Source organism: Micropterus salmoides, unplaced genomic scaffold, assembly GCF_014851395.1.
Source record: "Micropterus salmoides isolate LMB-PRFRI ecotype aquatic unplaced genomic scaffold, ASM1485139v1 Ms_hic_scaffold_5, whole genome shotgun sequence".
Lineage (NCBI taxonomy): Eukaryota > Metazoa > Chordata > Actinopteri > Centrarchiformes > Centrarchidae > Micropterus > Micropterus salmoides.
Genome location: NW_024044237.1, coordinates 26,728,517 through 26,740,281, shown reverse-complemented (window position 1 = coordinate 26,740,281; position 11,765 = coordinate 26,728,517). Strand labels below are relative to the sequence as shown.

The window sequence follows — 11,765 nt, the reverse complement described above, 5'->3', positions numbered from 1 at the left end:
AGGAAGGCTGTTGTTAATCGTGTGGCGCTAAGACTAATTATTAGTCATAATAAATGCATGACCATATATCTTGACAATATGTAGGAGGTTAGAGAGGAAAAAAATAAGAGCTAAAGAAATAGTTTAACCAGTTTACATGATTATTTTATATATTGGTTTGCCTGTATTCAGTATGTTGCTTGTTTTAAGATACAAACTGTTGTCTGAGTATTAGGGTGCCATCTGGTGGTAGAGGAGACAGATATTACCAGGGGAATGAATAGGTGAAAGTAGTGTATAGACTGCACCAATTTTCACCTGTATTGTTTTTTTTCAAAAAGCAAAACAAATGCCATTATGACAGTTTTCAGAAAATTCTACAATCCATTACAATCATAATGAAAGTGAAGTGAGTGAGTCCATTTTGTAGATGATTAGGTCTTTAATTTGGTGAAATCCCCTATGCAGGAACATGTTTCATTATGTTATTTTGCAAGCATGACACTTGCTTATGCTGCTGTCATGTGTGCGGGTTTTACAGACTTGGCTGAAGTCATACTTAGCAGAAAATGTTGTTGCTCATGCCTTGGTGCAATTTTTTCTCCACACAGTAAAAACACATTTCCCTTTAGCCAACTTAACTGGCTGGCATTGTGTATTCCCCACACTGTGTTGTTGGGCCAAGAAATCAAAGGTCAAAACACACTCTATAAATGATTCAGCAGTTTACAGAGACTTCATCATCACTGGTCACTGTGTTGTGTGAAACAGGTAAATAATGCTTTTTATGACACAGCAGATTACGTTTTTCAGACAAACTTGTTGACTAAAAAAATTTATTTCTTATTCAGCTGCAAGAACCAGCCAAAAGTAAACGGGGAAAAGTGCCAACTGTTCAGCTAAAAGGTTTGTTTTTTCCCCTACCTACTGTTTATTATACAGCAGCTTTACACAGGGCTTTTATCTCATTGCTGTGTGCATATTTAGTTTCACTGATTTATCTGCAGGTCTGCAACACAAATACAAAAACATGTGTGCACAATTATCAGCTGTAGCTCAAGAGATAGAGCGGTTTGCCCGTTAATTAGATCGTTTGATCGGCGCATCAATCCCTGTCTCCTCTAGGCTGCATGTCGAAGTGTCCTTGGGCAGATACCGAACCCCGAATTGCCCCTGGTGGCTGTTCCACCAGTGTATGTGTGAATGTTAGTTTTCTGTTTGAGCTCTGAGTGGTCGCAAAGACTAGAAAGGCGCTATACAAATACAGAGCATTATCTTGTGTACATAAAAGTTTTCTCATCATCTTTTGAATATTTTTTTAAAATTTTAATCTATTTAAATTAAAATTTTACTGTTTTCAGCTCCTTCTGTGTTAACCAAAATATAATTTGATAAGATTGGTGATGACATTTCTGATTAAGCTTTAACTTTCAGAAAGTTTCATTTCCAAAAAAGTTTGTAACCAACAAGCTAATCACAATATGAACAATTTTCACTTACTAAAGTCATTGCCTCATGTTTGTTCAATTTGCATATGAAAAATTATAATGATAGCTTAAATATTGCAAAGTACTTACCTATGCTGACTTAAATTCTCTAACAGAAAATTTTCCCCACATTTTTGTCGCCAGGGAATCATGAGGATCCCATTTGCTTCTTTGCTGCTGCTCTCTGCCACTGTGTTCTCTCAGGATGCAAATGTTTCGTTTCGTTACAGAAAGTTTATAGATCAACATATCAATGTGCGGATGAATGTCAATCAATGTGATGCTGTGATAAAAAGTAGAGGCATCTCCATAACCAACAGCAATGAGTGCAAGGAGACGAATACCTTCATCCAGGCCTACCCAGACAAAATCAAAAACATCTGTGGGAGTGCAGGAGTGGCATATGAGGGCATGATGACCAAAAGCACCAAACCATTCAGCATTGTTGTCTGTACCTTGAAAAGAGGGATCAGGCATCCTCATTGTCAGTACCGTGGTCAAGCTTACACCAGGTACATTGTAATCCGATGTGAACAAGGCTTACCTGTGCACTTTGAAAGAGACATAATAAACCTTGAAAACTGAATGAATAGTAGAAGTGTACTACAGTCTCTTGTTAAATAAAATACATTTGACAATTTACACTTCTGTCCACTTTTTATTGCAGGCATGTGCAATAATTGACAGTATAGTTGTGCATAATACTGGAAACAAGATCATTAATAATGTTTACAGCACCACTAGTCGCTGACCAACTAACTTTTTTGTACTGTACAGGCTAATGGAAAACAATCTTAATGATTTACTAGAGACATATTAATTTATGAATAACTATTAAGATCTGCATGTGCTATGTATTTCAAAACGGACATTAGCTACCTGTTTGATGGTGATGGGGATCATAAATGTGTACTGTTCCTGTACATGATGATCCTTTATGACGTGGTGCATATAAAAGTCTTGTTTTTGATGTAACTACTTGATCTCTTCTTAAAATATCTTGCAAGAAAAGGCTGTGAAGGCTTTTGCTCTCACCAAAAAGTCAGACTACCACTACTACTAAAATAAAACTTACAATACCCTCCCCTTTTCCTGTAGCCCGTATTGAACTGTGTCCAAGTTCCTCATTATTTTGTTGTCCAATCATATTGCAACTAGAGTAATGTTTACAGTCCACTGGGTTCAAGGCATCCCCAAAGCTGACAATGAACTCTGATCAACAAACATTTGGATCCGTTTAAATCAACCTACTGTATTCATTCTCTGTTTGTAAAATGTTTCACCAGTGTCAGCACTTTGAATTGATGGAAGCCAATCAAAGTTGAAAGGCCAGAAATTAACTGCCAGAGTCAACAAGGTTATGGAAAAATGATTACTTGTGGTGGTTTATCTGAACCCACGACTACAACTGAAGAAAAAGATATAAGTATGAATGGGTCAGCCACCACAACGAAATAGTATGCAATATGCCAAGTTTAGTCACTGAAAAGAAAAACTGTTCTCATTATGTCATCATACTAAATGTAAGAACAATAGTTACTTAAATACAATAGAAATATCCAATTATCTGAGGTAGGCAACCTGGTAAATATGACATGATCGACATTTCCATGGATTGCCATTTAACAATTCACCATCACATGTGTTGTGGAAGACCTGGAGCTGTAAATAAAATGAAATTAGCTTAGATGTCAAGTCTACAGGTAGGTTTACAGTCCACTGGCTTTAGGGTCTCCTCAAAATCCAAAACTATACCATTCAACATATTTGATCATTATCATTAAATCAACATACCATCAGCCAGAAGATGGCAGCAGAGTAAAGAGAGAGCCTGTGAGAGGGGACTGTTTAAAATTATATTAAGGAAAAAGAATAAATTTTGTGGTAGTAACCAAAGTCAACATGGCATATCTAAAGTAGCACATGCAAATATAATGCTACATCTGCAACTATAACAAATTACCATACATGAATATGAACAAAGTAAAAAATTGGATTTTATCACAGCTTGCCCTGTGGCAATTGAACTGCACAGCTTGTAGGTTCACCATGAGTGTTTAGTAGTTTACATTTTTGTCCAAAATAAAGAGAATAATTCACTTATTAATAAATGAACCCTCTTTTCCCCTTATGATTCTGCTCTAGGCCTTGGTCAGTCAGCATCTTTATGAAGAGAGTAACACCCATGCACTAAAACTAACTAGTGGTGCAATGGATAAGACATAATAAGCCTTAAGTGTGAAAGACCTGGGTTCAATTCCCCACTGTGACCCATCCACCTATGTGTCCTTGAGCAAGACATTTAAGTGTCTAGTTGCTCCAGAGGCGTGTGACCTCTGACATGTATAGCAATTGTAAGTGGCTTTTGATAAAAGCGTCAGCTAAATGAATAAATGTAAACTCCAAGCCAAACATTTATTTAAATCAACGATATTTCAACCCCATTTGGATATTGTCAACACCTTTTCAGATTCACAATTACCTTGAAGATGCTGAACTTGCGGTAGCCCTATCTGGGATGTTGCGGATGATTTGGATTTTTTACCCTGTTGCTGTGCTCTTAAGTTTCAACATTGACCTTGTTTGTGGCTGATCTTCAATGCACAAACAATAAGATGACCACTGTCCATGATGTGACCTGACTCATGAATAAAAAGCTAATTTACTGTGTTTCAGAATGTGTACAACATACTCTACTAAGGAGGATCGTTGTCCATGTTTTCTTTTAAATTAATCTGAAACTCTCAAAACAATAGGTTTGTTGTATTCTGTAAAAGCCCTGATGTAACTCAAAACTGTCTGAATATTGTCACATTTAGAGGTATGAGGCAGGGTTGAATTACACGGAGGCTTTCCTGAAACCTGTTTTTGGGGGTGGGGTGGAGCTGTTCACGTGCACACACATACATGAATCTGCCCGCAACATACTGTGCGTAACGTGCGTTGAGTGTGTTACCAATAAATGATAATTGTAAATTGATAAGATTATAATTTAAAGACGTTACAAACAATTGACATTAAAGCCATAGGATTAAAACATTGCTTTGGTTCTTTTCACACCACACTTCTGTGAACAACAAATCTGCTTTAAGTGTGGAAATTATAGCAATGAATTGTGGGTTTTGATGAAACTTGCTGTCAAAAACAAACTGCACATACAGTCACATTTGCAGATTGTAAAGACTTGCTCAAGATCATTTCCACATTGGTGGTACACTGAAGAAGCCCACCATGTTAACACGCACAGACCAATCAGATTGTTTTGATAGTGTTCCCTCCCATTTCATTGTTCTCTCCCATTTGATAGAATAACATTAAGATTAATCATCTTGCAGTACGATCTTAATGAACTGCTGTCTCAAGTGGAAAATGTTGGCCATATTTTGTGTCGCTCTGGTGTTCACAATTGGCCGTAAGTATTCATATAGAATTCAGTTTCACTTATGTTTCTCTTATTGTCACCTTGTTATTGTAAATTTGTGAATGATTTTGTAATCACTGGTCTGCATTTGATTTGTTTTTCAGGATGCATAGATGACCAAAGTTTTGTGACAAAGACTGTTGGTGTTGGAGAAGATGTGACTCTAATATGTAGCCGCCAGTCTAGATTAGCAGGAATCTTATTTTGGATCAGACTTGCTCCTGGAAGCTTCCCTGAAATCTTAGGAGCAACTTATACTTTTGATAATGCATACGTTAATAAGACTCCTCGCATTACAGCAAAACAAGAGCCTGGAACATTTGTTCTACATATGACCCAAACAGAGCTGAGCGATACTGCATTTTACTACTGTGAACAAGTGGTTGAACTGCAGACAACGTTTCTGAGTAAAACCTTTCTGAGAGTCAAAGGTGAATGGAGCCATACTCAACTTTCAATTCAATTTCCAACTTCAGCTTTGAATGTTTGTACACTTCTCTCTTGCATAGAATTCTATAAAATATTAAATGAATGAAAGGCATATTTGTTTTGGTACAAAACGGATGATGCAATACTGTGATTTTGTTTCTCTTTTCAAGAGCCAGAACCTCATATCATTTTCGTCATTCAAGACTTTCCATCTGATCCAGTTCGCCCAGGACACTTAGTGAGTCTGCAGTGTTCAGTCCTCTCTGACCCTGAAAGTAGAACATGTCCTGGAGAACACAGCGTGTACTGGTTCAGAGCCGGATCAGAAGGATCTCATCCCAGTGTCATTTATGCTCATAAAAACAGTGGGGATGAATGTGAGAAGAGTCCTGAGGCTCGCTCTCCACAGAAATGTGTCTACAGCTTCTCTAAGAACATCAGCTCATCTGATGCTGGGATTTATTACTGTGCTGTGGCTGCATGTGGGGAGATATTATTTGGAAATGGAACAAAGCTGGACACTGAAGGTAAGCTTGTAATTGTCATATTCCTAAAGATCAGCTTCATGTTTAATATTACATAAAAATATCTTCAGCATAAATAACTGAAATATGTATTTCTACCTGAAGGCAACAATAAAGAGTAATGATTGTTTTTTTACTTCTTTTGTTGTTCTTTCTTTTATATATATTTCAGATTCCCTGAGGTCCAATACAATTCTGTTTCTGTCGTGTGCTGCTTTGGCTATCAGTCTGATTGTTATAGCCATACTGATGTACACTGTGCAGAACAAAAAGTGCAATGGTTGTAATGGTAATAAAACTAACGTCAATCTATCACACATTATTTAGCTAATTGTAAACAGTGATAAGATTAGTGCTGTGTTTCTTAAATCAGTCTATCATTCATTTTCTAAATAAAATTAAATCCTGTGTATCTTCTGATGCTGGTTGTTTTTCATGTTATGTCACGTTACAATCCAGCTGTTGCTGCTGCCCTGCAAACAAATGCTGCAACAACCACTGGTGATCAACAAAGTCAGCAGGTAAGTACTTAAAAAAAGATGTTTGTTTGTACATTTATATCGACCGCTCACATCTAACAATGTTTTGCCATATATATCTACAGACAGATGAAGACACATTGGTTTATTCTGTGGCAAACTTCAACAGACGGAAATGTGGCAGGAATGTAAATAGAAGTGCAAATACATTCGAGGGAGAGAGCATCTACACAGATGTCAGGGTTTTGGGGTAGGAACAGAAACATGTACAACAAAGTTCCTAATTGATTTTTGTTTAATGTGTGCATGGTACACCATGCTGCAGATATTTAGCAGGATGTTTTCTGCTGTATGGAATGAAATAAAAATTAGTTCCTGTACACATTTGGACCAGATCTTTAAATTTATTGAAATTTATTTTTATTTTTTTCTTACTGTATAGTTTAAGCCAGCATTGATATGTATGATAGGGGCTGCATTGCAAGGTCACTTTGAAATGTGTTTCCAATCCTGCCTGTCTCTTTTGTATGTAATAGGAATATTAAGCTCTTACGTGGAAAGTTTATTTTCAAGCTTTCTATATGATAACATTCTTGGACAAATAAATGACAAATGGAATTAAAGATTCAAGTCTTATAAACCTGACCTTCAGCCTCAAGTGTTTGTGTAATAGATTGTATGTACAGTATAATTAAAGAAATTTTGGATTTGTACATAAGAAACTTGGACATGTATAATCATGTTAATATTATTCCAGGAATCATAATTGGGAGAGATCTGTGTAGATTATTAGTTATTATAAGTATTTGAGTACATTTTATGGAGAACCAAACTGCGACTGTTTCAAAACATTATATGTTAACTTGATGACAAAGGTCTGGTAAGCCTGTCGCTGGCAGTCATGTATGTCATTTTAGTATGAGGACGTGTTGTTTTCTTTGCTTGACTAACTTGACATCAAGATCACCTTGCATTCACCTGGAGTTTTCTACGTTATGACTGCATCTACGTATATAGATTGGTACAAAATTTGATTCATACATTCATGATTCCTAAAATAGGAATCCTAAAATACCTTTGATTATCCCCAAACTTTTTGTCAAGAGGCCAAATATTTTATTAGCACAATACTTTTAGGTTAAGGACCAAACTAATGACATTCAGCCAAAGCTGTAGTTTGTTTTTAATGTTACTTAGCATACGTTAGCATTCTAATGCACTAAACTAAGATGGTGACCATGGTAACCATTAAACCTAATCAACATTGTCACTGTAAGGATATTAGCATGCAGCCTCACAGAGGTGCTAGCATGGCTGTAAACTGTTAGTTTTGTTTACTTGTGAATTTGTGTAATGCCGATGACGCAGGATGATAAGTCACCTAAACTGTCCACTGTATGTTTTACTCGTCAATTCATCGTCTCGTTCATTTGTAATGTAAGTCACTGATGACCTGCAATGGACTTGAACAAAAGTGAAGTGAAAATATGTCCTAGAAAATTGTCGGAAATAGCTTTCAAAAAAATACTATGCTGCAGTTTGGCATCTCTATTCTGTTCAAACTGACCACAAAACCTCAAAAGTCATGAAGCTGCTGAAGAACAGCGTGACAGGAAATGTACTTACATAAAGCCCGTCTTCTATGATAACCAAGAGGATGCATCAGCTAGTGTGACCTATCACCACTCTTATATCATCACTTTTACTCTGAAAAACCAACAAAGATTTTAACAAAAGACAACATCAGGATGCTCCGTTCAGGGATTATACTGCTTCTTCTCCATCAAGGATGTAAGTGCTATCTCTGGCCAATTTATTATTTGAGGGTTTTATGGTGGAAAGAAAAGTTATTTTCTTCGATGTTTTTCTTTAATATATGTGTACTAAAGCAATTATGGCAACAGTTATTTGTAGTTTTGTGAATAAATGTTACCTTAATTTCATAATCATATAAAATTATACATTCCGATTATTATGTAATAACAATTACTCCCTATTGTCTTTTATTCCAGATGCACTGATCTCAGTGACCACTGTTCATCTTGGTGAACCTGTGACCTTCACATGTGCTTACCCTGATGCAGAGTATAGCAATACAAGAATTAAGTGGTACAAACAGATTACTGGTGATACTCTTACATTAATTACTACACTGATGAAAGCTACTACAAATCCTGCATTTGAGCAAGGGTTTCCTTCCTCACGATTTGTTGCAAACCATACCACAATCATGAGCACTCTGACCATTTTGGAAACAATCGAAGATGATGAGGCAGTGTATCACTGTGCAGTCACTACCTGGAGTAAGGATCAATGGATAGGCACATATTGTCTTTAAAAGGTAATACATGCCTCTGTTGTATAATACATGTCATTTTGATGTTCCAACTCTCCTTCTAAATACAGACAACCTGCAACTTTTCACACTTTGTTTGCATTTTGTAGGAAACACTCAGAAGATGACAGACTATAATGTAGTTCAGTGGCCAACAGTATCTGATCCTGTTCATCCAGGAGACGCCGTAACTCTCCAGTGTTCAGTTCTCTCCACGTCTAAGAAGAAGTCCTGTCCAGGTGAACACAGTGTACACTGGTTTGGAGTTAGATCAGATAAATATCATGCAAACACCATCTACACTGGTGGAAATAGACATCATGAATGTGACAAGAGACCTGATGCACAATCTCCGCCAAAGAGCTGTGTTTATCACCTTTCTAAGAATGTCAGCTCCTCCGATGCTGGGATTTATTACTGTGCTGTGGCTGCATGTGGGGAGATTATATTTGGAAATGGGACAAAACTGGACATTGAGTCAGGTAACTATCATTTTTCTGTTACCATTATGTAGTTCCCCCTTCATTGCCCCCTGAAGTAGTTTTAAGACTGAAAAAGCCCCATCTTATTCCACACAGTTTGACAGCATAATATGCTGTATATTATGTATTAGCTTGTTCCAACCCCGTCCAATCCTGTCTAATGGAAATATTCTAGATGTCCGGGACATCATTTCATAGACATGTCTCCCAAATTCATTCTGTTATACTTACCTTTCTATCTTAATGATAGGAAGGAAAGGAAATAAAGTTATAAGTATAGTAAGTAAGTGTAAGTAGAATTTGAACAACTTTGGTGGAATTACATTTTAATTGAATTTTACTAAATGTCATTGTGTGTTACATTTCATGTTTAGGAACCAGCTTGAGGTCTGTTTTACAGATGGACAACATAATTTTGCTTCTGCTGTGTGCCACCTCAGCTATAAGTCTGATTGTTATAGCAATCCTCATTTACGTCAACAAGAAAAATAAGTGTGACTATTGCAGTAATGAAGGTAAATAAGTTATCTCACTATATCAAATGTTATTTAGCTAACAGTAATTTCATTAGTGTAACATAGAGTTACTAATATTAAATTTTGCATCCTTATTTATATTTGTCTATTGATCCCCTCCCCCTTCATTTTAACTTTATATTGTAGCTGATGTTTCCCTGCAAGAATATTTTGCAAAAAGGAATTTAAAGGTAAGAATAACTTCTCATAATGAGTTTTAATGCATTTTGATTTCTATTTCACTTTCTATTTCTATTTCATTTCACATAATTTTAAATTTCCTCAGAGAGATGAAGAAACATGGATTTATTCCGCCGCTCTCTTTACCACGATGCAAACTGGCACTGGTGGAAGAAGCGATGCAAAAGCAGTGGAGAGGGAGAGGATCTACGCTGCTGTCAAGGCTTTTGGGTTGAATTAGCAAGTTAACTGGACTGTTTTAGATGAGTTACTACCATACTAGAGGCCTATGTGATAGTTGATGCTATTCTGTGTAAAGCTAAGATGTTATTATATGTGACTATTAGGTAAGATTGTACATATCTGTCTTTGTTTGATGTTTTTAGATTGAATTAAAACAAAGCATTTTGTTACACTAATGTTGTTGACTTAACGTTTTGTGAAACAGTGTTAAGCACAGCTATGAGTAAAGGTCAAGACATAGCAAGCTGGCTAGTAAGTTATTATTGACTAGTTCAACAGAAAATAGGCCAGCATGGCATCTGTCCAGGATCCTTTCAGCTCTTTTAACTCACCCTAATGACTAAAAGCCAGTCTGATATTTACTCTGGTCAGGTCTCTTCTTCGCTTTCTCCAACGTCGTCTTTGGTCTCTCTCACAGCCTTTGTCATGATATCCATACTCAGAATACTGAGTTAGCTTCTTCCAAAGCACTTACATTATATACTTTTTGCTGCATTTTATGGGTTGCTTGCAGAAGAGTTGGGGTGATCCCATAAATCCTTACACCGTTGTCCTGCCTGGGATTACAATGTGATGACATTTACCCTATTACAAGTCAGTGTACCATTAATTAGGGCCCGAGCACGACCGTGCGAGGTCCCTATTGAATTTGCTCGGATTATTATTATTTTTTATTTTATTTTTTTATTTTTATTTTTTTTTTATGCAAAGTAGGCTCAACTGACATGGCCTAAACATACTCGAAAACTCACCAAAATTTGCAAACATGTCAGAACCGGTGAAAAATTTCGTATTCTACAAGTTTCGCACATGGGCGTGGCAAAATGACTCGCTAGCGCCACCTAGAAAATTGGAAAAGATTAGCCCCTCGTTCACGTTCAACCTACATGTATGAAATTTTCTGGGGACATGTATCGAGACGCACAAAAAAGCCTCAAGAACCCATAGCCTAAAGTCAACAGGAAGTCGGCCATTTTGAATTTTACGGCCATTTCTGGATGATTTACACACTTCGTACTTTAACGAACTCCTCCTAGGGATTTAGTCAGATCGACGTCAAATTTCTGCTGTGCCTTGTAAAGGCATTGACGATGAAAAGTTGTGCTATTTGCGAGTTTTCGTCAATGGGCGTGTCGGTGGCGTCGATGATTCGCTATGAAACAGGAAGTTGTTGTATGGGCGTGTCCGTGGCGTGGCCTCAAAGATCAAGTCTTCGCCATGACACAGGAAGTTGTCGTAACTTCAGTGTACATGCTCACATCTGGACCAAAGTGTACATGTAGGATGACAGTCCAGCCCTGAACACATTTACATGCCGACATTCACCCACAGTCATAGCGCCACCTGCTGGCAACAGGAAGTGATATTTAACAAAGCAGCCCCCGCTGCACGTTTCACCTACGTGCACGAATTTTCTGTGGTACGTGTATCTTGTCCAGACGCACAAAAAAGCCTCTTGGAGCGATGCCCTAAAACCAACAGGAAGTCGGCCATTTTGAATTTTACGTCAAATTTTGGATGATTTACACACTTCGTACTTTAACGAACTCCTCCTAGGGATTTAGTCCGACTGACCTCAAATTTGTGCTGTGCCTTCTAAAGGCATTGAAGATGAAAAGTTGTGCTATTTGCAAGTTTTCGTCAATGGGCGTGTCCGTGGCGTGGCGTCAAAGATCAACTCTTCGCCATTA

At 37.2% G+C, this 11,765-nt stretch overlaps 3 protein-coding genes across 4 annotated transcripts; all 3 read left to right on the top strand.

The window, feature by feature from the left end:
- Positions 1-648: 648 nt before the first annotated feature.
- On the top strand, positions 649-2,108 carry rnasel2 (ribonuclease like 2). The gene is made up of 3 exons (XM_038699919.1): positions 649-750; positions 831-885; positions 1,611-2,108. Exon 3 carries the CDS (start codon positions 1,617-1,619, stop codon positions 2,049-2,051), a length of 435 nt encoding a protein of 144 aa, XP_038555847.1. The 5' UTR covers positions 649-750; positions 831-885; positions 1,611-1,616; the 3' UTR covers positions 2,052-2,108.
- Positions 2,109-4,344: 2,236 nt separating this feature from the next.
- Positions 4,345-6,970, top strand: LOC119888987. 2 transcript variants are annotated; one of them, XM_038699812.1, is made up of 6 exons: positions 4,345-4,878; positions 4,992-5,318; positions 5,487-5,843; positions 6,013-6,129; positions 6,300-6,361; positions 6,445-6,970. In XM_038699812.1, the coding sequence occupies exons 1-6, from the start codon at positions 4,812-4,814 to the stop codon at positions 6,571-6,573; spliced, it is 1,059 nt and encodes a 352-aa protein (XP_038555740.1). In that variant the 5' UTR covers positions 4,345-4,811; the 3' UTR covers positions 6,574-6,970. The 2 variants fall into 2 exon arrangements, with proteins under 2 accessions (XP_038555740.1, XP_038555739.1); XM_038699811.1 differs by having other exon boundaries at positions 4,345-5,318.
- A 704-nt stretch (positions 6,971-7,674) lies between these two features.
- LOC119889414 lies at positions 7,675-10,250 on the top strand. Its single transcript, XM_038700342.1, has 6 exons — positions 7,675-8,110; positions 8,332-8,660; positions 8,765-9,136; positions 9,511-9,651; positions 9,799-9,842; positions 9,938-10,250. Exons 2-6 carry the CDS (start codon positions 8,633-8,635, stop codon positions 10,070-10,072), a joined length of 720 nt encoding a protein of 239 aa, XP_038556270.1. The 5' UTR covers positions 7,675-8,110; positions 8,332-8,632; the 3' UTR covers positions 10,073-10,250.
- The last annotated feature ends 1,515 nt before the right edge of the window (positions 10,251-11,765 follow it).

What these genes read in the sequence shown, in the direction of transcription:
- rnasel2 (XM_038699919.1), top strand. Translation starts at nt 1,617, where the DNA reads ATGAGGATCCCATTTGCTTCTTTGCTGCTGCTCTCTGCCACTGTGTTC.
- LOC119888987 (XM_038699811.1), top strand. Translation starts at nt 4,910, where the DNA reads ATGTTTCTCTTATTGTCACCTTGTTATTGTAAATTTGTGAATGATTTT. An exon ending in AACAAAGCTGGACACTGAAG is followed by an intron (nt 5,844 to 6,012) that starts GTAAGCTTGTAA and finishes TATATATTTCAG; the next exon opens with ATTCCCTGAGGTCCAATACA. An exon ending in GTGATCAACAAAGTCAGCAG is followed by an intron (nt 6,362 to 6,444) that starts GTAAGTACTTAA and finishes ATATATCTACAG; the next exon opens with ACAGATGAAGACACATTGGT.
- LOC119889414 (XM_038700342.1), top strand. Translation starts at nt 8,633, where the DNA reads ATGGATAGGCACATATTGTCTTTAAAAG. An exon ending in GCACATATTGTCTTTAAAAG is followed by an intron (nt 8,661 to 8,764) that starts GTAATACATGCC and finishes TGCATTTTGTAG; the next exon opens with GAAACACTCAGAAGATGACA. An exon ending in TTGCAAAAAGGAATTTAAAG is followed by an intron (nt 9,843 to 9,937) that starts GTAAGAATAACT and finishes AAATTTCCTCAG; the next exon opens with AGAGATGAAGAAACATGGAT.